Source organism: Schistocerca piceifrons, chromosome 1 (genome assembly GCF_021461385.2).
Source record: "Schistocerca piceifrons isolate TAMUIC-IGC-003096 chromosome 1, iqSchPice1.1, whole genome shotgun sequence".
NCBI classification, from domain to species: Eukaryota; Metazoa; Arthropoda; class Insecta; order Orthoptera; family Acrididae; genus Schistocerca; species Schistocerca piceifrons.
In genome coordinates, this window is record NC_060138.1 from 1015061153 (window position 1) to 1015085225 (window position 24073).

The 24073-nt window shown below is 42.9% G+C and overlaps 1 protein-coding gene across 1 annotated transcript in view; it reads right to left on the reverse strand.

The window, feature by feature from the left end:
• Positions 1 to 24073, reverse strand: part of LOC124777211 (ketoacyl reductase HetN-like) — a 346039-nt gene that overhangs the window by 33541 nt on the left and 288425 nt on the right. Inside the window, exon 5 of the mRNA XM_047252530.1 lies at positions 4403 to 4517. Within this exon, the coding sequence (XP_047108486.1) occupies positions 4403 to 4517 (115 nt within the window). The remainder of the gene's footprint in view (positions 1 to 4402; positions 4518 to 24073) is intronic.

Sequence of the window (24073 nt, forward strand, 5' to 3'; positions counted from 1 at the left end):
ATGTTAAGTCCCATAGCGCTCAGAGCCATTTGAACCATTTACACGGTGGACATGCCACTGCCTTCACCCCCCCCCCCCCTTGCACCTTCTCCAGTACGCTGATATCACCACCTTCCTTGCCCTCGCCCCCACCCTGCAACGCTCCCAGCACCTTACCATCTCCAATCCCATCTTGACTGGTTCACCACTTGGTGTAATCAGTGGCTGCCTAAGGCCAATCCTTCCAAGACCCAGGCGATCGTTGTAGGCAAAACCACCCCTTCCTTCCGTCTCCTCGATTTCTATCTCACTATCTACGGCCGTCCTATCAACCTCACCCCCACCCTCAAGTACCTTGGCGTCACCCTTGATCGTTGCCTCTCCTGGGCCCCCATCTCCGGACGATCAAAACCCAGGCACGCTCCCGACTCCGCCTCCTCAAGCTCTTTTCTGGCAGCACATGTGGTCTGGATGCCTCCACCGTCCTCCACACCTATAAATTCCTCATCCCCCCTATCCTCTGTCATGTCCATCCCGCCTGGATCGCCGCCCCTCCTATCTTCTACAGATCCCTTCAAATCCTGGAACGCCATGCGCTCTGCCTCGCCTATCGCATCTGCCTCCCCTCCCCCACACGGATCCTCTATGACTTAATTCCGTTCCCACACCTCCTCCTTTTCCTCGAATGGATATGCATCCTTTACACCACCTGCAAACTTGATCCCCCTCACCCACTTGTCTCTCCCTTCCTTTCCCACCTCCATCTGCTGCCGCACATGTACTCTCACATTCCACCCGCTCTCCATCTCTCCACAGTCCATACTCTTGCCCAAGGTGGCTTTCGCTAACTCCCCCTCCCTGATGACGCCCTCATCCCCTCCATCTACCCCTCCTACCAACTTTGATCCTTCCCTTCCTCCCCTTTGTTTTTCCTCCAGGGCACCCTCTTTCCCTTCTCTCCCTCCTCTTTTCCTCCCTCCCTCACCTCCCCCCTCACTGGGCTTCCACGCACCCCCCTTACCCTCTTCCCTTCCCTTCCCTTCTTCTCTCCCACTGGCATCAACCCCCTCCCGTTCTCCCTCCTACCCTCACCTCTTCCCTCTGGCAGGACCCTGGCTTTTTTGTGTGAAGTGTGCGTCTTCGTGCACTCGAGATTGTCGCCGCAGTGCTCGTGTTTGTTGTCCCGTCGGTGCATCAGTGTCTCTCCGTCCGAGCTCCTCTGTTCACTTGTGACATTCTGTATTCTCCGTTGTGTGCAGTGTTCAACTTCTTTTTTATCCGAGCAGTACGTCGGTGAACGACTTCGTCTATTTTTACTTTGTTTGTCTCCCGTTTTTTGTCCTCTATGTATGTTTGTTTTTCTGTATTCCTGTTATACTGTGTGTCTTTCCTATGGCAGAAGAGAGGCGTAAATAGGCCGCTGCCGGCCTACCTTGTTTGTAAGGTATCAAAATGACAATATAGGGGAAAAAATGAAAATTTGTAGGCAGGAAGATGAGACGATCACATTCTATCTTTGTCTATCGATTTCATGCAGATGTCTCCCTATCAAAAGCTGCAGTGCAAGATGCGTTTTATGTAGGGCAATTTATTATAAATATGTTTTTCATGTACAATATAAAGCCTGATACAAGAACCGTACACGCTGAGCTGACAAAAGTCAGGGGTTAGGCGGTAGGATCACGTACACAACGCATAAATGGGCAGTACATTGGCAGAGCAGTCATTTGTATCAGGTGGTACATGCGAAAAGGTTTCTGACGTGATTGTGGCCGCACGATGGGAGTTATCAGACTCTGAAAGCGGAATGGTCGTTGGAGCTAGACGCATGGAACAATGTCAAGAGTGTGCTCAGAATACCAAATTTCACGTATTATCTCTCACAACGGACCGAGAGCAGCGACGTTTGCGTACAGTTTTCAGTGATAACAGACAAGCAACACTGCGAGAAATAACCGCAGAAAGCAATGTGGGAGGTACGAAGAACGTATCCGTTTCGACAGTACGACGAAATCTGGCCTTAATGGGCTATGGCAGCAGATGACCGACGCGAGTGCCTCTGCTAACAGGAAGACAACACCTGCAGCGCCTCTTCTGGACTCGTGACCATATCGGTTGGACCTTAGACGACTGGAAAACAGTGGCCTAGTCAGATGAGCCTCGATTTCAGTTGGTAAGAGCTGATGGTAGGGTTCGAGTGTGGCGCAGACCCCACGAATCCAGTGGATTCAAGTCATCAACAAGACATTGTGAAAGCTAGCGGTGATTCCATAATGGTGTGGGCCCTGTCTCCGTGGAATAGACTAGGTCCTCTGGTCCGGCTGGACCGATCATTGACTGGAAGTGGTGATGTTCTTTCTTTGTCTTTCGATTTTATGCAGATGTCCTCCTACCAAAAATTGCAGTGCGAGATGAGTTTTATCTAAGGCAACTTACTGTCAGTATGTTTTTCATATATAATGTAAAGACTGATACAAGCGCCATATATTTCGATCTTAAGGGTGAAAGCAAGAGAAGTCCAAATGAAGCAGGCTCATTTATAAACGATTATATAAAAGATATGCCATGAAAATACATGTAACTTTGCCTATTCTCAGACAACTGCTCAGCCCAGAACAGGATTGTTTGACTGTCACTTTAAATACATACACTATGTGATCAAAAGTATCTGAACACCCCCAAAAACATACTTTTCATATTAGGTGCATTGTGCTGCCACCTACTGCTGGGTACTCCATATCAGCGACCTCAGTAGTCATTAGATTCAAATGGTTCAAATGGCTCTGAGCACTATGGGACTTAACATCTGTGGTTATCAGTCCCATAGAACTTAGAACTACTTAAACCTAACTAACCTAAGAACATCACACACATCCATGCCCGAGGCAGGATTCGAACCTGCGACCGTAGCGGTCACGCGGTTCCAGACTGAAGCGCCTAGAACCGCACGGCCGCACCGGCCGGCGTCAGTAGTCACGAGACATTGTGAGAGAGCAGAATGGGGCGCTCCGCGGAACTCACGGTCTTCGAACGTGGTCAGGTGATTGGGTGTCACTTGTGTCATACGTCTATACGCAAGATTTCCTCACTTCTAAAAATCCATAGGTCCACTGTTTCCGATGTGAAACTGATGTGGAAACGTGAAGGGACACGTACAGCACAAAAGCGTACAGGCCGACCTCGTCTGTTGACTGACAGAGACCACCGACAGTTGAAGAGAGTCGTAATGTGTAATAGACAGACATCTATCCAGACCATCACACAGGAATTCCAAACTGCATCAGAATCCACTGAAAGTACTGTGACAGTTAGGTGGGAGATGAGGAAACTTGGATTTCATGGACGAGCGGTGCCCATTAGCCACACATCACGCCAGTAAATGATAAACGACGCCTCGCTTGGTGTAGGAAACGTAAACACTGGACGATTGAACAGTGGAAAACGTTGTGTGGAGTGACGAATCACGGTACACAATGTGGCGACCCGATGGCATGGTGTGGGTAGTCCGAATGCCAGGTGAACGTCATCTTCCAACATGTGTAGTGCCAACAGTAAAATCCGGAGGCTGTGGTGTTGTGGTGTGGTCGTGTTTTTCATGGAGGGGGCTTGCACCTCTTGTTGTTTTGCGTGCCACTATCGCAGCACAGGCCTACATTGATGTTTTAAGCACTTTCTTGCTTCCCACTGTTCAAGAGCAATTCGGAGATGGCGATTGCATCTTTCAACACAATCGAGCACCTGTTCATAATGTTCGGCCTGTGGTGGAGTGGTTACAAGACAATAATATCCCTATAATGAACTGGCCTTCATAGAGTCCGCACCTGAATCCTATAGAACACCTCTGGAATGTTTTGGAATGCCGACTTCGTGCCAGGCCTCATCGACCGACATGGATACCTCTCCTCAGTGCAGCACTCCGTGAAGAATGGGCTGCCATTCCCGAAGAAACCTTCCAACACTTGATTGAACGTATGCCTGCGAGAGTGGAAGCTATCATCAAGGCTAAGGGTGGGCCAACACCATATTGAATTCCAGCATTACCGACGGAGGGCGCCACGAACTTTTAAGTAATTTTCAGCCCGGTGCCCGGATACTTTTGATCACATAGCGTACCATACAGCTCAACATTACCAATAATGACGACTACATGAAGTTACTGTACAACTTAAACAGCTCGTCTCAATTTCCTACAGATCTGTTTCTATTTCCTTAAGCTCCTTGAAAAATGTACGATTCAGTTATCGTTTGCAGTTGACTGGTAACCAGCAGTTGATGCAGCACAGCAATGTGACAGATAGTGTAACAAAACTCGTGCTCTGATTGGTCGTTGCTATGGCAGCTGTGGTGTAAGCAGCTAGCTGTCAGCTAGTTCGTGATTATGATCCAGGTATGGAGGGTGTAGCGTGTGCTGGCGCCTACTCACCGTTGGTGGCGACGCTGTGCACGGACGGCGCGTCCCCAGGGCAGTCCTCTCTGCAGACGGCCAGCACGCGGCCGCCGCCCCTCGCCGCCATGGCGGGCACCAAACCCAGGGCCACCTGCAGCCGAAAGCGTCAGCCACACTGCGGTGATTCCCATTACCTTTAGTTAATTACGTATTCTGTGGATCATACCAGGTGTACCGGTATGAAGTGAGCGTTTTTTTGTGAAAATGGAACACTAATTTTGAATTGAAAAGTAAAAACGTTTTATTAAAAGTACTTACCATTGCTTTCTAAACCTTTTGACCACCTTTCTGGCAATTTGTGGACACCACGCCAATAGAAATATTCGTGTTTTGAAGCAAACCAATCAGAACCCAATTTTCGACTTCTTCGTAGGAATCGAAGTGTTCCTCAGCCAATGCGTGTCCCATTGATGAAAACAAATCGTTGTCGGAAGGGGCCAAGTCTGGTGAATACGGCGAGTGGGGTAGCGGCTCCCAGCCAAGTGTTTTAATTGTATCCTGAACCAGTTTTGCTTGGTGTGCAGATGCATTGTCGTGTAAAAAAATTACTTTGCCATGTCTTCTGGCCCATTCTGGTCTTTTTTCGATCAATGCATAGTTCAAATTGATCATTTGTTGCCCGTAGCGATTAATATTCAGTTTCACAGGGTTATAGAAGCTCATGATACACTACACCTTTCTGATCCCACCAAACGCAGAGCATTGTCTTCTTGGCGAATCGATCTGGTTTTGCAGTCGATGTTGATGGTTGTCCCGGATTAACCCATGATTTTTCCCGTTTAGGATTGTTAAAATAAATCCATTTTTCATCGGAAGTAACAATTCGATGCAAAATTGATTTTCTTTCATGTCTTTGAAGCAAAATTTGACAAATGGTTTTTCGGTTTTCCATCTGTCTTTCATTCAATTCATGCGGCACCCATTTTCCACGCTTTTGGATCTTTCCCAAAGCTTTCAAACGGTCAGAAATTGTTTGTTGCGCAACATTTAGCATTGCTGCCATTTGCTTCTGACTCAAAGTGTCATCTTCATGCAATATTGCTTGCAATTCGGCGTCTTCGAACTTTTTTGGTGGTCTTCCACGTTCATTTCTTACATCAAAATCATTATTTCTGAACCGTTGAAACAATCTTTTGCGTGCTGCTTCTGATAGAGCATGATTACCATATGCCTCGACAAGCATTCGATGCGACTCTGCAGCACTTTTTTTAAATGAAAACAAAAAATTAATGCTTTCCGCAAATCATCACTTTTTGGTGCAAAATTCGACATTGTTAACACGATGAAAACGAATGATGATGTTTGTTCCATGACTTGATGTATACTAAATATCTTTGACAGATGTCATACCAACCAAACAAAAAAAATTAAGCCTCGTTCACAACAAATGTTCCCTATCGACACATTTGTATCTTAACTCTCATTTCATACCGGTACACCTGGTAGTTGTGACCTCTCGATATGACATAAAACGAGTCATTATGAAATGTTGTAGTACATCTGAAAATATGGCAATATACAACATTTCTTAAGTTTTTTTTGAATTTTCTTTTTACACATTTTTTTCCGTGCATGTAGTGATCCATGCTTAACTTGTTCACTATCCCTATCCCCCTCTCTGAACCCCTTCTTAGAATCATAAACCAGCTTGGAGATGAATCGATACACTGACATCCTGTCGACATGTCTTTTCAACTCTGCAGAAGCACAAGATACTCTTTGCGGCTGTGACAGCTCAGCAGCTCTGCCCAAAGATGACAGGGAAAAAGTACCAGTGTGTTGTTAATTTCGTCATAAAAGTTTACAGGGACTGACATGAAATGTCATTGTGAGTGTTTTGATGTTTATAATCTGGTGTCGTATTGTTTGAGGGAATGTAAATTGATGTTGCTAATGCAACAAGTAAATAACGCGATCAGATACGATAAATACACTACTGGCCATCAAAATTGCTACACCAAGAGGAAATGCAGATGATAAACAAGTATTCATTGGACAAATATATCGCAATTTCGGTGCATAGATCCTGAGAAATCAGTACCCAGAACAGCCACCTCTGGCCGTAATAACGGCCTTGATACGCCTGGGCATTGAGTCAAACACAGCTTGGATGGCGTGTACAGGTACAGCTGCCCACGCAGCTTCAACACTATACCACAGTTCATCAAGAGTAGTAACTGGCGTATTGTGACGAGCTAGTTGCTCGGCCACAATTGACCAGACGTTTTCAGTTGGTGAGAGATCTGGAGAATGTGCTGGCCAGGACAGCAGTCGAACATTTTCTGTATCCAGACACCAAAGGCCCGTACAGGACCTGCAACACGCGGTCGTGCATTATCCTGCTGAAATGTAGGATTTCGCAGGGATCGAATGAAGGGTAGAGCCACAGGTTGTAACACATCTGAAATGTAACGTCCACTGTTCAAAGTGCCGTCAATGCGAACAAGAGGTGACCGAGACGTGTAACCAATGGCACACCATACTATCATCCCGGGTGATATCCCAGTATGGCGATGACGAATAGACGCTTCCAATGTGCGTTCACCGCGATGTCGCCGAACACGGATGCGACCATCATGATGCTGTAAACAGAATTTGGATTCATCCGAAAAAATTATGTTTTGTCATTCGTGCACCCAGGTTCGTCGTTGAGTACACCATCGCAGGCGCTCCTGTCTGTGATGCAGCGTCAAGTGTAACCGCAGCCATGGTCTCCGAGCTGATAGTCCATGCTGCTGCAAACGTCGTCGAACTGTTCGTGCAGATGGTTGTCGTCTTGTGAACGTCCCCATCTGTTGACTCAGGGATCGAGACGCGGGTGCACGATCCGTTACAGCCATGCGGATAAGATGCCTGTCATCTTGACTGCTAGTGATACGATAAACCGCAATCGCGATAGGCTACAGTCCGCCCTTTATCAAAGTCGGAAACGTGATGGTACGCATTTCTCGTCCTTACACGAGGCATCACAGCAACGTTTCACCAGGCAACGCCGATCAGCTGCTGTTTGTGTATGAGAAATCGGTTGGAAACTTTCCTCATGTCAGCACATTGCAAGTGTCGCCACCGGCGCCAACCTTGTGTGAATGCTCTGAAAAGCTAATCATTTGCATATCACAGCATCTTCTCCCTGTCGGTTGAATTTCGCGTCTGTAGCACGTCATCTTCGTGGTGTAGCAATTTTAATGGCCAGTAGTGTATCTACTGCACTTTTTTTTCGAACATATTTTTTTTATTTCGTAGTGCATTACTCCAATTTTAGTTGTTTTGGTAATATTCTTCCCAGTTCAGTTCTTGATTGTTTGGGTAGGAAAGGCTTACACACACACACACACACACACCTGCTCGCACACACACACACACACACACACACACACACAATGTTTCAGTTCATGTTTGAACAAATTTTGTTATCTATTAAATTCTTTATATAAACTGATAGGGTTCAAAAATTTTAAAGCGTAATACCTCACGCCTTTGTGTGCCACACCAAGTCGAAGATAAATACAAGGTGCTTCTTAATACCGTTTATAAATCTCTGAAGCGACTTGGATGACACTGAGTCAACTAATTTAATGACAGACAAATGGGGCTCCAAATGCGCGGGAATACCTCAGAAATGGATGACGAATGTTGAACATGGGATGTCGCCAGATGACGTACATCGCGACACGAGCAGCAGTTGACCCCATCAGTCGATCCCACCCCATCGTCCTAAATCCAATCAAATATCATGTCAGTGTGGCTCCGGGCCTACGGTCGCGTCATGAGCGACTGGGGCTCTATGTTCAAGTATTGCGTCTGGCAGGCAGCATCTTTTCATTGTGTTAGACAATTAGGTGTTTACACTGAGGTAAAATTTATTATTTTGTTTACCGGTTTCGTGGTCTCCACTAGTTTACTGCAACGTATAGTACGACGAAAACCTACCTACCGTATCGCGTCCCAGGTAAATGATTCGTCGTTATCAGTAAGTAACCTGCGTTTGCTTTCGTTTAAAACCTATCACATTGACAAAAGGTGATCGAAATTTGCACCATTGTGTAGCGATGTGTAGCACAACCCTCTACCGGCGACTGTAGGATCGACAACTCCCAACTGCTTCACTTTTGGGGTATTTCCAGACATTGCGGCTCCATGTGTCTAATATTAAATTACTTGTTGCAGCGCCGTCTAGGTCGCTTCGGGTGTTTTTAGACGTTTATAAGAATCACCCTGTATAATGTATAGTCATCTCTCATTCTAGTATTTTGTTCGTGAATGTTTCTATTATTTTCAAACTATTATTGAGTGTCGACAACAAACTTCCAAGGGAGGACATGTACTGCGAAACATAGCAGTATGTCCAAGTGTTTAAAGAGCTGTCTACAAGAAGTTCTGGAATAGACACAACATATACCTAGTATACGTTTCTGAGCAACAAATAATATTCCTTTGTTAAAAACCGTTCACCAGACAAGACAGCATAAAATAGTTGGTTTACTTAAGACAACCGGTTTCAACAGACCATGCTGTCATCTTCAGGTGTGTAAGAAAGTGCTTATGCTTGAAAATGTTCAAATGGCTCTAAGCACTAGGGGACTCAACAACTGAGACCAGCATCCCATAGACTTAGAACTACTTAAACCTATCTTAACCTAAGGACATCACACACATCCATGCCGGAGGTAGGATTCGAACCTGCGACCGTAGCAGGAGCGCAGTTCCGGACTGAAGCGCCTAGAACCGCTCGGTCACATCGGCCGGCCTTGGAATATGTCTCATAAGTTAACATATAACGTTTGATGATATAAACACTTTAGACTGGTATTATGAAAACCGGATGTAGCCGTGTACATTTGTTTATCTTAATACCTTTTGTTGTAAAACGTTCGTTTTACGCTGACCTCACGCACAAGATGTCAAGTGGATAAAAACAGCACATTATAAAAGGTCTGTCGTCGCTAAAATATTTAAAAACATAAAGCACCTTGTCAAACAAGCTGTGTCCGTATTCATATTGACCACAATTGCTTGTTTCACGATACAAACACGGTACACAATAGAACGACTGTTTACATATGCTAGACGTATACAAAACAGTGCAAATCCACTGTGAATGGCGTATAAGGTAAACAGACAGATATTATTGCAAAGATAACCTTTTAATAGCTTGACAGCCACTTGATGGCTCTCACATCGGAACCATGTAAGGCATCGCAAATAATTCTCTCTTCATATTTAAAATTAATTACTTTAGTGAGTGATATTTAAGAATTGAAAGATTACAAGATCGTACTTTACTAAGAACTGAAACACATATTTAATTCTCAAAATCCCCTTTACGCATTCTTATAACTGCATGCTTAATGGGAAAATTTAGGTATTTACTCTGCAATAAATTTCCCATCACGACAATACCAGAATGATAAACTACAGCAGAATAAATACCTTAGTTTTCCTATTATGCATGCAGTAATAAGAACCTGTAAACAGGGTTTTTAGGGGGAATTAAATACATGTTTCACTTCTTGCTAAAGTACAATTTTGTAATCTTTCTATTCTTAAAGATCACTCACTAAAGTAATTAATTTTAAATATTAAAAGAGAATTATTTGCTATACGTTACACGGTTCCGATGCGAGAGCCATCTAGTGGCTGTCACACACTATTAAAAGGTTATCTTGGCAATAATACCTGTCAGTTGTATCTTATACGTCATTTAACGTGGATGTCCACTGTTTAGAATACGTCCAGCATATGTAAACAGTTGTTCTATTGCGTACCGTGTTTGTATGACGCAACAAGCAACTGTAAGCAATGTGTATACGGACACACCCTATTGCACAAGGTGCTTTTTGTTTTTAAATACATGTTGATTATAATTACGGTTAAACTTTCAAAATTCTGTAGAAATAACACCTCTAGTAAGAATGAAGTCAAACTGCAATGGAATATTATCAGACACCATAGCAGTCGCGCGGTTCCGGACTGAAGCGCCTTGAACCGCTCGGTCACAGATGACGGTGGCGTTATTTCTACAGCGGTCTGAAAGTTTAATTATACTTACCCTGTATTTTAGCGATGACAGATCTTTTATAAAGTGCTGTTTTTATCCACTTGACATCTTGTGCGTGAGATCAGTGTAAAATGAACACTTTTACAACAAAAGATATGAAGGTGTGTAAATGTACAGGTCTACACCGGTTTTTATAGTATCAGTCTGAAAATTTTATATCGAATGTTACATCTTAACTAATGAGGCATATTCCATGCACATGCATTTTCTTTACCGATCTGAAGATGACAGCATAGTCTGTTGATATGAGTTGACTTAATTTAAAAAAAAAAAATATTTTATGCGATGTTGGCTGTTGAATGGTTTTTAACAATTAAACAGATCGCCCTTCAGTTCTCTCAAAATGAGAAAATGCAATCAATACTGCTTTTATCCTTTCCAGTTTCTGTGTGATCAAGATTTGATGACTCACTGTTTCACTCACAGTATGTAATAAACAACTGTCATCGAGTTGATATGTCATAGCGCAAGAACACATCAAAGTTGAAAACCAGTCGCACACTACTGTGCCACAACAAAAAATGGAAGAGGTATCGTTCCTTTTTCGCCGAAGAAACGTATATGTGTTGTGGATAGGTCTACCAGTTATATGCTATAGGTGGTTTTTGAGAAAGTTCTTAAAATATCACAGCTGCACTTCGTCATAATCAAACTACATATAATAATTCCAATCACAAAGAAAGCAAGTGTTGACAGATGTGAAAATTAGCGAACTATCAGTTTAACAAATCACGGCTGCAAAATACTAACGCGAATTCTTTACACACGAATGGAAAAAGTAGTAGAAGCCGACCTCGGGGAAGATCAGTTTGGATTCCGTAGAAATATTGGAACACGTGAGGCAATACTGACCCTACGACTTATCTTAGAAGATAGATTAAGGAAAGGCACACTTACGTTTCAAGCATTTGAAGAGAAAGCTTTTGACAATGTTGAGTGGAATACTCTCTTTCAAATTCTGAAGGTGCCAGTGGTAAGACAGGGAGCGAAAGGCTATTTACAATTTGTACAGAAAGCAGGTGGCAGTTATAAGAGTCGAGTGACATGAAAGGGAAGCAGTAGTTGGGAGGGGAGTGAGACAGGGTTTTAGCCTCTCCCCGATGTTATTCAATGTGTATATTGAGCAAGCAGTGAAGGAAACAAAAGAAAAATTCGGAGTAGGAATTAAAATCCACGGAGAAGAAGTAAAAACTGATGACATTGTAATTCTGTCAGAGACAGCAAAGGACTTGGAAGAGCAGTTGAACGGAATGGACAGTGTCTTGAAAGGAGGATATAAGATGAACATCAACAAAAGCAAAACGAGGATAATGGAATGTAGTCGAATTAAGTCGGGTGATGCTGGGGGAATTAGATTAGGAAATGAGACACTTAAAGTAGTAAAGGGGTTTTGCTATTTGGGGAGCAAAATAACTGATGATGATCGAAGTAGAGAGGATATAGAATGTAGACTGGCAATCACAAGGAAAGCGTTTCTGAAGAAGAGAAATTTGTTAACATCGAGTATAGATTTAAGTGTCAGGAAGTCGTTTCTGAAAGTATTTGTATGGAGTGTAGCCATGTATGGAAGTGAAACATGGACGATAAATAGTTTGGACAAGAAGAGAATAGTAGCTTTCGAAATGTGGTACTACAGAAGAATGCTGAATATTAGATTGGTAGACCATGTGACCAATGAGGAGGTATTGAATAGGATTGGGGAGAAGAGGAGTTTGTGGCACAACTTGACTAGAAGAAGGGATCGGTTGGTAGGACATGTTCTGAGGCATCAAGGGATCACCAATTTAGTATTGGAGGGCAGCGTGGAGGGTAAAAATCGTAGAGGGAGGCCAAGGGATGAATACACTAAGCAAATTCAGAAGGATGTAGGTTGCAGTAGGTACTGGGAGGTGATGAAGCTTGCACAGGATAGAGTAGCATGGTGAGCTGCATCAAACCAGTCTCAGGACTGAAGACCACAACAACAACAACACTTCGTCACTTATTTAAAAAAAAAAACACAGTTTCTAACGCATATAGTACTCGTTATATTCTTCAAATAATTTGATTTTACTGTGGATATGGAATTCGTGTAGGAGGTGTCCCATAGTTTCTTGAGCGCCGTTAGCTTCTGCTATTAGAGTCTGCATGGCTTCTGCCGCAATGTGATAGTAACGCTGGATGTCCTCGCAAGCTCCTGCCAAGATGATGACAGCAGCTATCGTCTGCTTCCGGACACATTTCGGAGATGCTTTCACTGGTTAGCCCACGGGAACGAGGCCATGGGCAGCGGGCCCATTGTGCGCGCTTCGCGCTCCGCTGCAGACGCCGGACCGACGCTTGCATGCCGAGCTGCTGGCAGGGGCAACCCGAGAGAAGCCGCAGACACTATTCGCACACGCCAAGTTGACACTTGGCGCGGTGGCTGATGGAAACGGCCGTAAAAGCATTTCCCATTTACGGTCGCTTCCATCAGCCGCCGCAGTGAGCGTCTACGTGTTTGAAGCGAATAATACCGAACTTAACCGCGAATCTATTGCGCACATTTTTTTACCATATAAAATATCCAAAATTGGATGCGCTTAAGATTCAGTAGCGCATTACATTCGAGTACAAACTTGAATCCGTCGTTCAACGGCAATAATATAGAAATTTAGGTATTGTTCCTTATGTCACAATTCACAACTTCGTTACTTTATCGTTGGCTTGTTGCGTAGTGTGTTTGCATTAAGTCACGGAATGGAAAGCAAGAAGAGAAGTACGAGGGTCACTCCAAAAGAAATGCGCAGTATTTTTTTAAAATCCATCTTTTATTCTACATGTTTGAAAGTTTTACAGTGTGTAGATACATCCTTTAGGAACAATATTTTCATTTCTCCACATAATTTCCATCCCTCTCAACTGCCTTACGCCATATTGGAACCAGCGCCTGTACACCCACACAGTAAAATTCAGGACCAACCTGTTAGAGCCACTGTTTGGCAGCGTGCACAAGGGAGTCATCAGCTTCAACCCTTGTTCCACGAAGAGAGTCTTTCAGTTTCCCAAAGAGATGATACTCACATGGAGCCAGGTCAGGACTGTAAGGCGGGTGTTTCAGTGTTGTCCATCCGAGTTTTGTGATCGCTTCCATGGTTTTTTAACCGACATGTGGCTCCGCATTGTCGTGCAACAGCAAAACATCCTGCTTTTGCTGATGTGGTCGAACACGACTCAGTCGAGCTTGAAGTTTCTTCAGTGTCGTCACATATGCATCAGAATTTATGGTGGTTCCACTTGGCATGATGTCCACAAGCAAGAGTCCTTCAGAATCGAAAAACACCGTAGCCATAACTTTTCCAGCAGAATGTGTGGTTTTGAATTTTTTTTCTTGGATGAATTTGCATGATGCCACTCCATTCATTGCCTCTTCGTCTCTGGTGAAAAATGATGGAGCCATGTTTCATCACCTGTCACAATTCTTCCAAGAAATTCATCTCCACCATTCTCGTACTGTTCCAAAAGTTCGCTGCATGCCGTTTTTCTTGTTTCTTTGTGAGCCACTGTCAACATCTTGGGAACCCACCTGACACAAATCTTTTTTAACGCCAACACTTTCAGTATTGTGCAAACACTTCCTTCCCCTATCCCAACGTTGCGTGACAATTCGTTCACTGCGATGCGTCTGTCAGCAGTCACCAATTCGTTAACTCTCTGCACATTGTCTGGAGTGTGTGCAGTACGAGGCCTGCCGCTGCGAGTACAATTCTCAATATTGCCGTGCCCGCTTTCATCTAACCTGCTTGCCCACCGACCAACTGTACTGCGATCGACAGCAGCATCTCCATACACCTTTTTCAACCTCTTGTGGATGTTTCCCACTGTCTCGTTTTCACAGCACAGGAATTCTATGACAGCACGTTGCTTCTGACGAACGTCAAGTGTAGCAGCCATCTTGAAGACATGCTGTGACGGCGCCACTCACGGGAACAGGTTGAACTAAGTTTGAAAACAAGCGGGAAGGATGTATCTACACACTGTAAAACTTTCACACATACAGAGTGAAAACTGCATGTTCACAAAAATAGTGTGCATTTCTTTTGGAGTGACCCTCGTACATCGTATGATGCTACTTTCAAGCTAAAGTAATTATTTATGTTAAAAAATATGTGTAGGGCAGGATGAAAGTTCAATGTAGCTAAGAGTAATGTTCGCTTATGGAAGAAACAAAAATTGGCATTATTTGCAACTACAGCTACTAAAAAGAATTTCACTGATCCTCGCAAAGGAAAACATCCTGACGTTGAAGTAAAAGTTTTGGATTTCGACCGTGAAAGGAGGAAGACTGGGCAACATGTGACTAGTAACATCATAAGAAACAAAGCAAAAGAGACAGCTGGAGTTCATAACAAATTATATCAAGACAAGAGTTTAGGGCTAGATGTGGATGAGTTGATCGCGATATGCAACTGTTGGGCTTAACTTAACGACGCCGCACAATATGCCAAATGCTTCCACAGGATTTTGAGAAAAAACTTCCATAATTTCAGTGGTATGTCATCACACTTCGGAAAGAGAAGAATTTTTCGATGGGCCAAATAGGCAACTGTCTCGAGACGCCAGTTCGGTTGGATAAGCCACGTAATTACATGACTGATGAGAAGGGGACAAAATAGATATCATCAAAGCATCATGATGCGAAAAACAGCGCATAACTGTTATGCTTGCAATCACAGCAGATGGGCCCAAGCTTCTCCCTTTCTTAATCTTAATTCGGAAAACAAACCCCCTAAAAATGAAAAGCTCTTCCCTCACGATGCTATTCTTCGAAATCAAGAGAAAGGATGAATGACAAACTATAAAGCTTGACTGGTTCCGAAACGTATGGGAACTCAGTCCTGGTGGGCTTTCCAAATTGCTATCAATGGTCTGTCGTCCGCCCCTGGTAGCTGAATGGTAGCGTGATGCAGTGTCTTAGCTAACGGCCCAGATTAGATTCCCGGCTAGGTCGGAGATTTTCTTCGCTCAGGGACTGGGTGTTGTGTTGTCCTTATCATCATTTCATCCCCATCGACAAGCAAGTCGCCGAAGTGGCGTCAACTCGAAAGACTTGCACCAGGCGAACGGTCTACCCGACGGGAGGCCCTAACCTCACGGCATTTCCATTTCCAATGGTCTGTCTTGATTTTAATTTCGTGGTCATCTCACTGATGATGTAAACAAGAAGATACACAGCCTAGGCAGTCACCTGGTTACTATTCCTGAAGGAATGACTTCCGTTTTACAACTTTTTAAAGGTTACGTTCAGGAACAGTACGAAAATTGGTTATGCGGGCAAGATGGCAGGCCCTCTAGCCTCTTAATACACTTATAAAGGGCCATCAAACCAGACTATCTTACATTTCTAAAATATGAATTTGCATACATGCATATTAATGTCATTTCGCCAACGTATTACGCTGTCATACAAAGTAGGTAATCGGATGCTACGTACCAGCATGTACATGATCGGGAGTAGGATGTATGTATATCGTAAATCTGTTCTTTTTGCATAGGAGACAAGCGGGAAATTTTGGGCTGTGAGGAGGCCAACCAGTCACAACAGCAAGAGGTGGGGGGACATCCGGTCACTGGGAATTGCGGAACGACTCCTGATCTACGCCTGGCAACTTTCTCTTTTGATATCGGGTCTCAGGGGCCTGAGTGACGGGCAAGAAGTCCTGGTGGAGGCTATCATAAGTTGCTCCACTGTTACGTCAGCACACGTTTGCAGTCACTGTCGGGAACTGGCGGGAAGGAGTGGTACTGGCGTCTAGATTGCTAGAGTGGGGTAGACATACGAAGCTCCCGCCTGTTGCGTTTCAGCTGATTTTTTAGTCGCCCAATATTCTAAGTTAGGTTTGTCATCTGTAGAACCGCTTTGCCTCCTTAGGTGATATCGTGGTACAGCATCCAGTTACCCACTTGTTTACTATTATTATATATTTCACCTGTTCTCTTTGCTCCCCCTAGATTCTCTGCAGTGTCGTTTGTTCTAGGTTCTTGCCAACACCTCTGTCGTGTGAAGACTATTTACATGTTTGGTTTACGTTAATATATATGAATGTTCCTTGTACAAATTCATGATAAATTTTGTGTTCCATTTAAAGAAAACAAATGTAATCATGAATTTTTAGGACAGCATTTATCTGTTAAACTGTCACAGCCATCTGAACACTTTCCCATCACCATTTTTAGAGGGGAGCTTTGATCATTTAATTTAATCAGTAAATTATATGAGGGGCTAGCCACCTCACGTAGGATGTATATCAGGGCCATTATAGGACTGCGTTGCACACCTTGTGCAGACTCAATATTAACCCACTTGGTTGTGATTTGCGTAACATCGCGATTCTGCCCTCTGACTTGCGCGCACATCAGTTAAGGGTCCCAAGATAGCGAACACGCGGCTAGTTTCACGCGATCCAAAACGCGAATGCTGCACCCAATATTATAGCAAAATGGGTTTCGACTGCCTGGAAAAGCACTGCCGCACAAACGATCGTAAAATCAATTAAGAAAAACTGTATTTCAAATACTCTAGACGGCAGTTAAGGTGATGTGCTCTGAAACGATACCAAGGATGATGGGGAACGAGGAAATGGATCTGTTGCTGACGTAGACTCCTCCGAAGATACCAAACATGATGAATGACATTAATGAATAATGATGAGTAAAGCGTGTTGTTTATGGTATGTTTGTTTACGTGGCATGTAGGTAATCAAGTTAGGCGTTCTTTTTTTAATAGTGACTGTGTCACTTAACAATGGATCATTTAAAAATGTTGTTGCTTTGGTAGTTCATTTATACATCCATTGTTGTGTTAAATACATTTAGCCAGCAGCGATGCGCCAGCAGACTCTTTTTTATTACTTTCATTTTTAAAACTGTGGTGCACATTACATTCGATAGCGCATTAGATTCGTGTAAATGCAAACGTCCATTTCCACACGATACTACTGTTCGCTTGACGCACTGAAAAACACGAGGGTGGAATGACGATCTTCAAAGCACGTATTCTCCCTTCCATTGTGCAAACCGTTGGCGGTGTTTGGCTGCTACAACTGATATGCGTATTTACATAGTGGATTGGTATTTCAACACTGTCAACCTGACATTTCCTCTCAGGAAGCCAAGCTCGTCACGCGTCATGATAAAGGCGAATGATTAAAAAATTAAGTCTTAGGAACAACTAGCCCAACTGGTAGTAGCTTTTATGGGATTCTTGCCACACGCGGGGTGAAGATTGCAATGGTTTGTGAGGCGACAGGATCAAGTGGTCACCAATACGACTACAGAACGGAAGTTGCATCCCTCTCTGCTGTGTTTTGCACACAGCGAAACTCTGTCCTGGAAAATGGCAACAGTTGCTCCAGATGTCACAGTCGGTGGAAAGAGAAGAGTTTAGTACAACAGTTGCAATACTACCTGCAGGCGGTTAGGGATGATGTTGACGACTGCAGCGTGAAAGTAAACGGCAAATCACCACATCACCTCTCTCTAGTACATGCAGTTCTCTGCTAAAAAATGTCATCTGAGCTTTTCCGCACGTAAAATATTCCGGAAGCAAAACAGTCCGACACTCCCTAACGGGACTATTTGGGAAGAACTATCAAACAAAAAGAGAATGCTGAATATGATGGGCACATGCAATGTTAGAAAACTAATGTACTATAAGAGCTATATAATTTAAAGGTACAAATAGAAAGACAGATGTCTTAGGACTTGGTGAAATGCGCTAACCAGACGAGGGCGATTGTCGTAGTGGAAATCACAAGATCATTCATATTCAGTCTAATAATGGTAAAACAGAAGTAGGAATAGTAATGATATGGCAACTGGTAACAGAATGAAGGGTTAGCAGCAAAAAACAGAAAGTTTATAGTGAAATTTATTTTATAGCCACTGATATTTTGTAATCAAATAGGTACATTTTTCAACCTCAGATGTGGATGACAGTGAATTATATAGATATGGCACAGGATTCACAGTACACAGGACGATCACAGACGCAGTAATGGACTTCACATCGCCTAACGAAAGAATCAGCATACTGTCAATTAAGTCGGCAAACAGGGCATACACGGTCATAAACGTACAGGCACCAACAATTGACCACAACAGGAGGGACACAGACGCCATTGAGAACTTTTGAACCGTAATGGAGGAGACGATCAAGAAAATGCCTACATACCGAACTAAAATTATTGTAGGAGACTTCAACGCAAAACTGGGAAAAGAACAAAAATACAGACACATACAGGAAGATACACATCACACCGTGACACAAACCTAAATGGGAGACACCTGACAAAATTCTGCGAGATCCAATACCTCAAAGTCATGTCAATGAACTTCAAGAAACCCATACAAAAATACAAAAATTAACCAAATGGAAACTACCAAATGGCAAGAGAGAATTACAGATCGATCACGTCGTAACACAAAGAGAAGCATAGAGGGAAATCCAGAACACACGAAAGGTCTTCTTTGACTCGGATTACCTACTACTGATAAAGACACGCCTAATCCCTAAGAGGAAACAACAGAAAATTAAGATCATTAGACCAGACCCAAAATATCTAACACTCAAACAAGAGAAAATACTGGAGAAAATTAAGATAGGCAAAACCGGGAATAGCTATCAGGAAAGCTTCAGGAAGTCATGAAATTAGCGTTAGCACTAAGAACCAGGAAACACCGCTGATGGAACCACACATGTAACCTAGCAATTGAAAGACGAATCAACACATGGAAGAAGTTCAATAGCAATAAGATACCAGAAAACTGGCAAGAATTTCTCAAAACACAGACACAGACAAGTAAAATTATCCGTAAAGAAAAAAGAAACTACGACAAACTGAAACTAGAAGAGATAGAAGCAGGCATCACAAGGAACAACATGAGGAATTTCTACAGGACATTCAGAGGAAACATGATTGAAATACCAAGCACCGAACCTCCGCTTTAGGAGACCGGACGGAACACTAGAGACCAATACCAAGAACAACTATAACCTCCTAGCGAAGTACTCCGAGAAACTCCTAAACGCAGAATCATCAACAAACAAACTGGACACAGAGGAACCCGCACCAAACCCAAATAGCGAACCGCCATCGATAGAAGAGGTAAGATACATCATCAAGAACCTCAAGAACAATAGAGCACCAGGAGAGGATGGAATTATCGCGGAATTCTGGAAGCTACAAGATCCGGATCTCACAGAACACATACACACCACGAGAGAGATATGGGAAACAGAAGAGATACCGAAAGAATGACGCACAGCACTGATACACCCTCTACACAAGAAAGGGGATAAGTCGGACCCAAAAAACTATAGGGGCATCTCACTGTTATCTGTTACATATAAGATACTTTCAAAAGCAAACTGCTAAATAGATTAGAGAAACAAACAGACCACCTAATTGGCGAATACCAGGCTGGGTTTCGTAAACACAGGTCGTGTGCTGAACAGATATGGAACCTTAAGATGATACTGCAACACAAATAGAACATAACCATCATCTTCGTCGACTTCGAGAAGACGTACGTCTCAATAGACAGAGAAACCATCTTTCAAATCCTGGAAGAATACAGGGTAGATAAGAAGACATTAACCATATTTGAGCAAACACTAACCAACACGACATTTAAAGTCAAGTTCTGTGGAGAGCTCTCGGAACAATTCGAAATCACAACAGAAGTCAGGCAGGGCGACGGCCTCTCGCCATTGCTGTTCAACATAGTACTGGACAAAATAGTGAAGGAATGGGAAGAGACACAGAATGGAGTCCTCTTAGGAAAAGTAAGAGTCAAGTGCCTAGCGTTCCCAGACGATTTAGCCATCGTAACGGTAAGAGAAACAGAAACAATAAGGGCCGTAGAGGAACTACACGAAATCGCAGTCAAGACCGGACTACAGATATCATACGAGAAAACACAGTTCACGAACACCCAAAAACATCCATCACTACACACAAAATACGGGACAGTACACAGAACAGAAAATTTCAAGTACATAGGAAAAGCAATACAGATTACAGGAAGAAATAAGATACCTAACGAAGAGAGAAAGCGAAACTAGAGAAGTCTTACAAACTGACTTGGAATCACTACAATAAGAAAGCTATATCACGAGAGGTCAAGCTACGACGACGACGGAATGAAAAATACTCAGGAAATATTCGGGGCGACGCAAAAAGACGGGGTATGGATAAAGAGACCAGCTGAACTAGTGGAACACACAGAGAAAATAACGGACCAAATCAGGAAATGAAGACTACGGTTTTACGGGCTCTCAGCAGAATGGCACCACATATGATAACGAGACAGATCTTGGACTGGGTTAGCACAAGGTAAAACAACAAATGGATGAGTGAAGTAATAAATGACATGGAACAACTCAACATCACACAGGAAACAATACAAAACAAAACACTCCTTAGGAACCTGATCAGAAGAAACAAATTACAAGAGCCACCACACAACAAACGAACACAATAGACCGAACAGAGACGACAAGAACACAGCCAGAGGATGAAGGAACATTCGGCGAACGGGAAAAAAGAGAATCCGAAGAGCACACAGGACCTAAAGTGGATCGCAGAAAGGAAGCAGAAACACAGCACACGAATGAGGGAAGTTTGGGCAGAACGTAAAAGAGAAAACAACAGGGAAGTGGACATGAAGTTTAGTCTAAATGCGCTCTTCAAGGGCATACCACAAATTATATATATATATATATATATATATATATATATATATATATATATGTGTGTGTGTGTGTGTGTGTATTATATACCAGCTTGTTACATATATGACGAGAATGTAACCGTAATGGGATACTGGACTGAAGATAGGGATTAGAAAATAACAGGAGAATCGGTCTTGACGGCGATATTCGAGGAGAGAAACGATTCTTTGCTGAGCACGAATGTACTGTTCGAGAATCCTTTGAAGAGAAGGTATTTGTGGTTCAAAGAAGATGAAAGATTCATTTACATAAAAAGGGGAAAAAGATTCAGGATGAAGCTGACGACCTGCAAAGGAACATTTCGTCTGGACCACGAAAAATGAAAAATAAAATAAAATGAATTGGTTATTGGTATCACTTATGATACAATCATTAACGTGAGATTTTAGTCTTTCGTGGCGTTGATTTTTAATCAGTCAACTAGAAAAAACACCTGATGAAGAACGTAATGAAATGACAGAATGGTTGGGCACATTATTACATGTGTCGTTGCTGAAAACTCCAGTTAAGGAGAGGAAAGATTCGTGGGGCCTGGCCTATACAGGTTGAGGCTGGTAATACAGGCCACCCCAAATCATACCCAGGAATACTAAACAAATACATCGATGTGCAGTGTTCGCTAAGTTGTATTGGCTATTTTTTTTTTTTAAATTGAAGTACACACTTTTTCTGTGGCATTGAGAAGAGCCTTTGAAGAGCATTGTAAAGACATTAACATGCGTGGAACTAATCAAGTACCGCCATCACCAGAAAACGTCTCTCAAACGATCCTTAAGCCGTCGGCACACGAACCGTGCATCCGAACGTTGAGCATTGAGCGTGCTGAGTTTCTGACGTCATAGCGTGGAATAGCACGTTCGGGAGTCTTTCCGAAAGTGCAGAGCAACATCTAGCATGTCGGATATTCTGGGCGTGCGTCTGAGCGTTGACCAATCAGATGGCAGAAAGCCATCTACGTCACATGCACGTCATCTCCCTTCAGGATTGAGCTGTGAGGCGCCATATTGGCATTCACTTCACCCTATACGTATATATGTCGTTTCTGAGCACCAGCAAATTGATAATGACTCGAAAACCCATTGTTGACTGCGTGATTCGTTGAATAAATGATGAGAGACATCATATTCGTGGCAAAAGAATTATTGTAACTTGCATATTATGTGAGTATGTCATTCGAAAGTAACGACACACTAAGGATCCACCAAAAACACATTGTTCTTGGTACAATTTGTTATAATTAAATTTCAATTAGTAACATAGCTACGGTTAAAGCATTTAGCAAGTGGCAACATCTTAGAATTGGCGATAAATCAATTGTTGTCACTCTGGCGTAGTCAGTAGCGTTGATGATACATGACCAGAAACTTAATGTGATAATGTTTCGTGTCTCGCCAAGTTCAGATATTTTTTTCCTAACATTCGCGCACATAATAGGTTCTCATGCTTTATTATCAGTTTAACGTAAGTATATACTACAATATTTGATGTTATGTAAATATAAGTTCACCTTTTTTTGAGGAGTGTTTTTTCGATTGGCTTAATATACAGGGCAGTTTGCGCTTCTTGTATAAAAATATTTTGTTCCTTTTTCTTTTGAGTTTCTAATTTACATGTTGTAAAGATTATGCTACTGGGTAGGAACAGTGACCAAGTAAGAATGGCCTTAGGGCTTTACTAACATGTGGGGAAGATAAAACAGTGTTTATCTTATGTGGAGAACTATTGCAAATTTGTATCGCACTGTTTGTAAAGGAACTTTTATAAGCCTGTGTCCTTATTGATTGGACATGGTACTTCCTTTTTGTCTTAAAACATGTACATCGATACTGAAGTTTTTATTTGTGTATATTTTTAAAAAAATGGTTCAAATGGCTCTGAGCACTATGGGACTTAATATCTATGGTCATCAGTCCCATAGAACTTAGAACTACTTAAACCTAACTAACCTAATGACATCACACAACACCCAGTCATCACGAGGCAGTGTGTATATTACATACAGAACAATGTGACTAGGATATGAACAATGGAAGAAATGTGCGTTTTAATAGAGATAACGTGGGAATTTTACGCGCGCCTGTTGAGTAAACAGTGTGATTTACGAACTAGAAACATCCCACAACTGCCGTGCTCTGCGATCGCGTATACCACGTTGGGGCCCACGTACCGTATGCACAAATCGCATCGTTCCTGAGCTTTCAGCAGCACGTCGAACTTGGCACACTCAACGTTAACGTTAGGCAGCACGGTCCGTGTGCCGAAAGCTTTACTGTGCCAGATGTAAGCAACTACGTAACTCAGGCGCTTGCTAAATATGGGCATGGGCAACGTGTTATCACAATAGACGAGTCATGGTAAACCTACTGATAATAAAACCACTGCCTCAAATACGACCGAAGTGCACTGTAGAACAAAATACAGCCAAAATGTTTTCCGATATAATCCTAAAACCACCGTCGCATGGAACGAGGCAGCTGACATTGACGTGTACGCGGACAAGATATCCCACGTCACGGGATACAGCGCCGTCGGCTCACGGCATGAGCTGGTTGACGTGATTTTGGGCTCTCAGCACACTCCAGCGACGTTGTCGAATTTATTTGACTTGCGAACCATACAGTTTGTTCACAAAAATGGATGTACGTATAATTCCTGTTAACACGAACATTTCCTCCCCTGAGCCTATGCTAGTCATGTTGTTCTCTCTGCGGTGTACACAAACAAAATCTTTAACATCCGTGAACGAGTAATAAGACAAAAAAGGAAGACACCAGGTCATAAAACGTTCACAAAAATCAACACGCTCGCTCCGGACAGAGTGTGCACTTAAATTTAC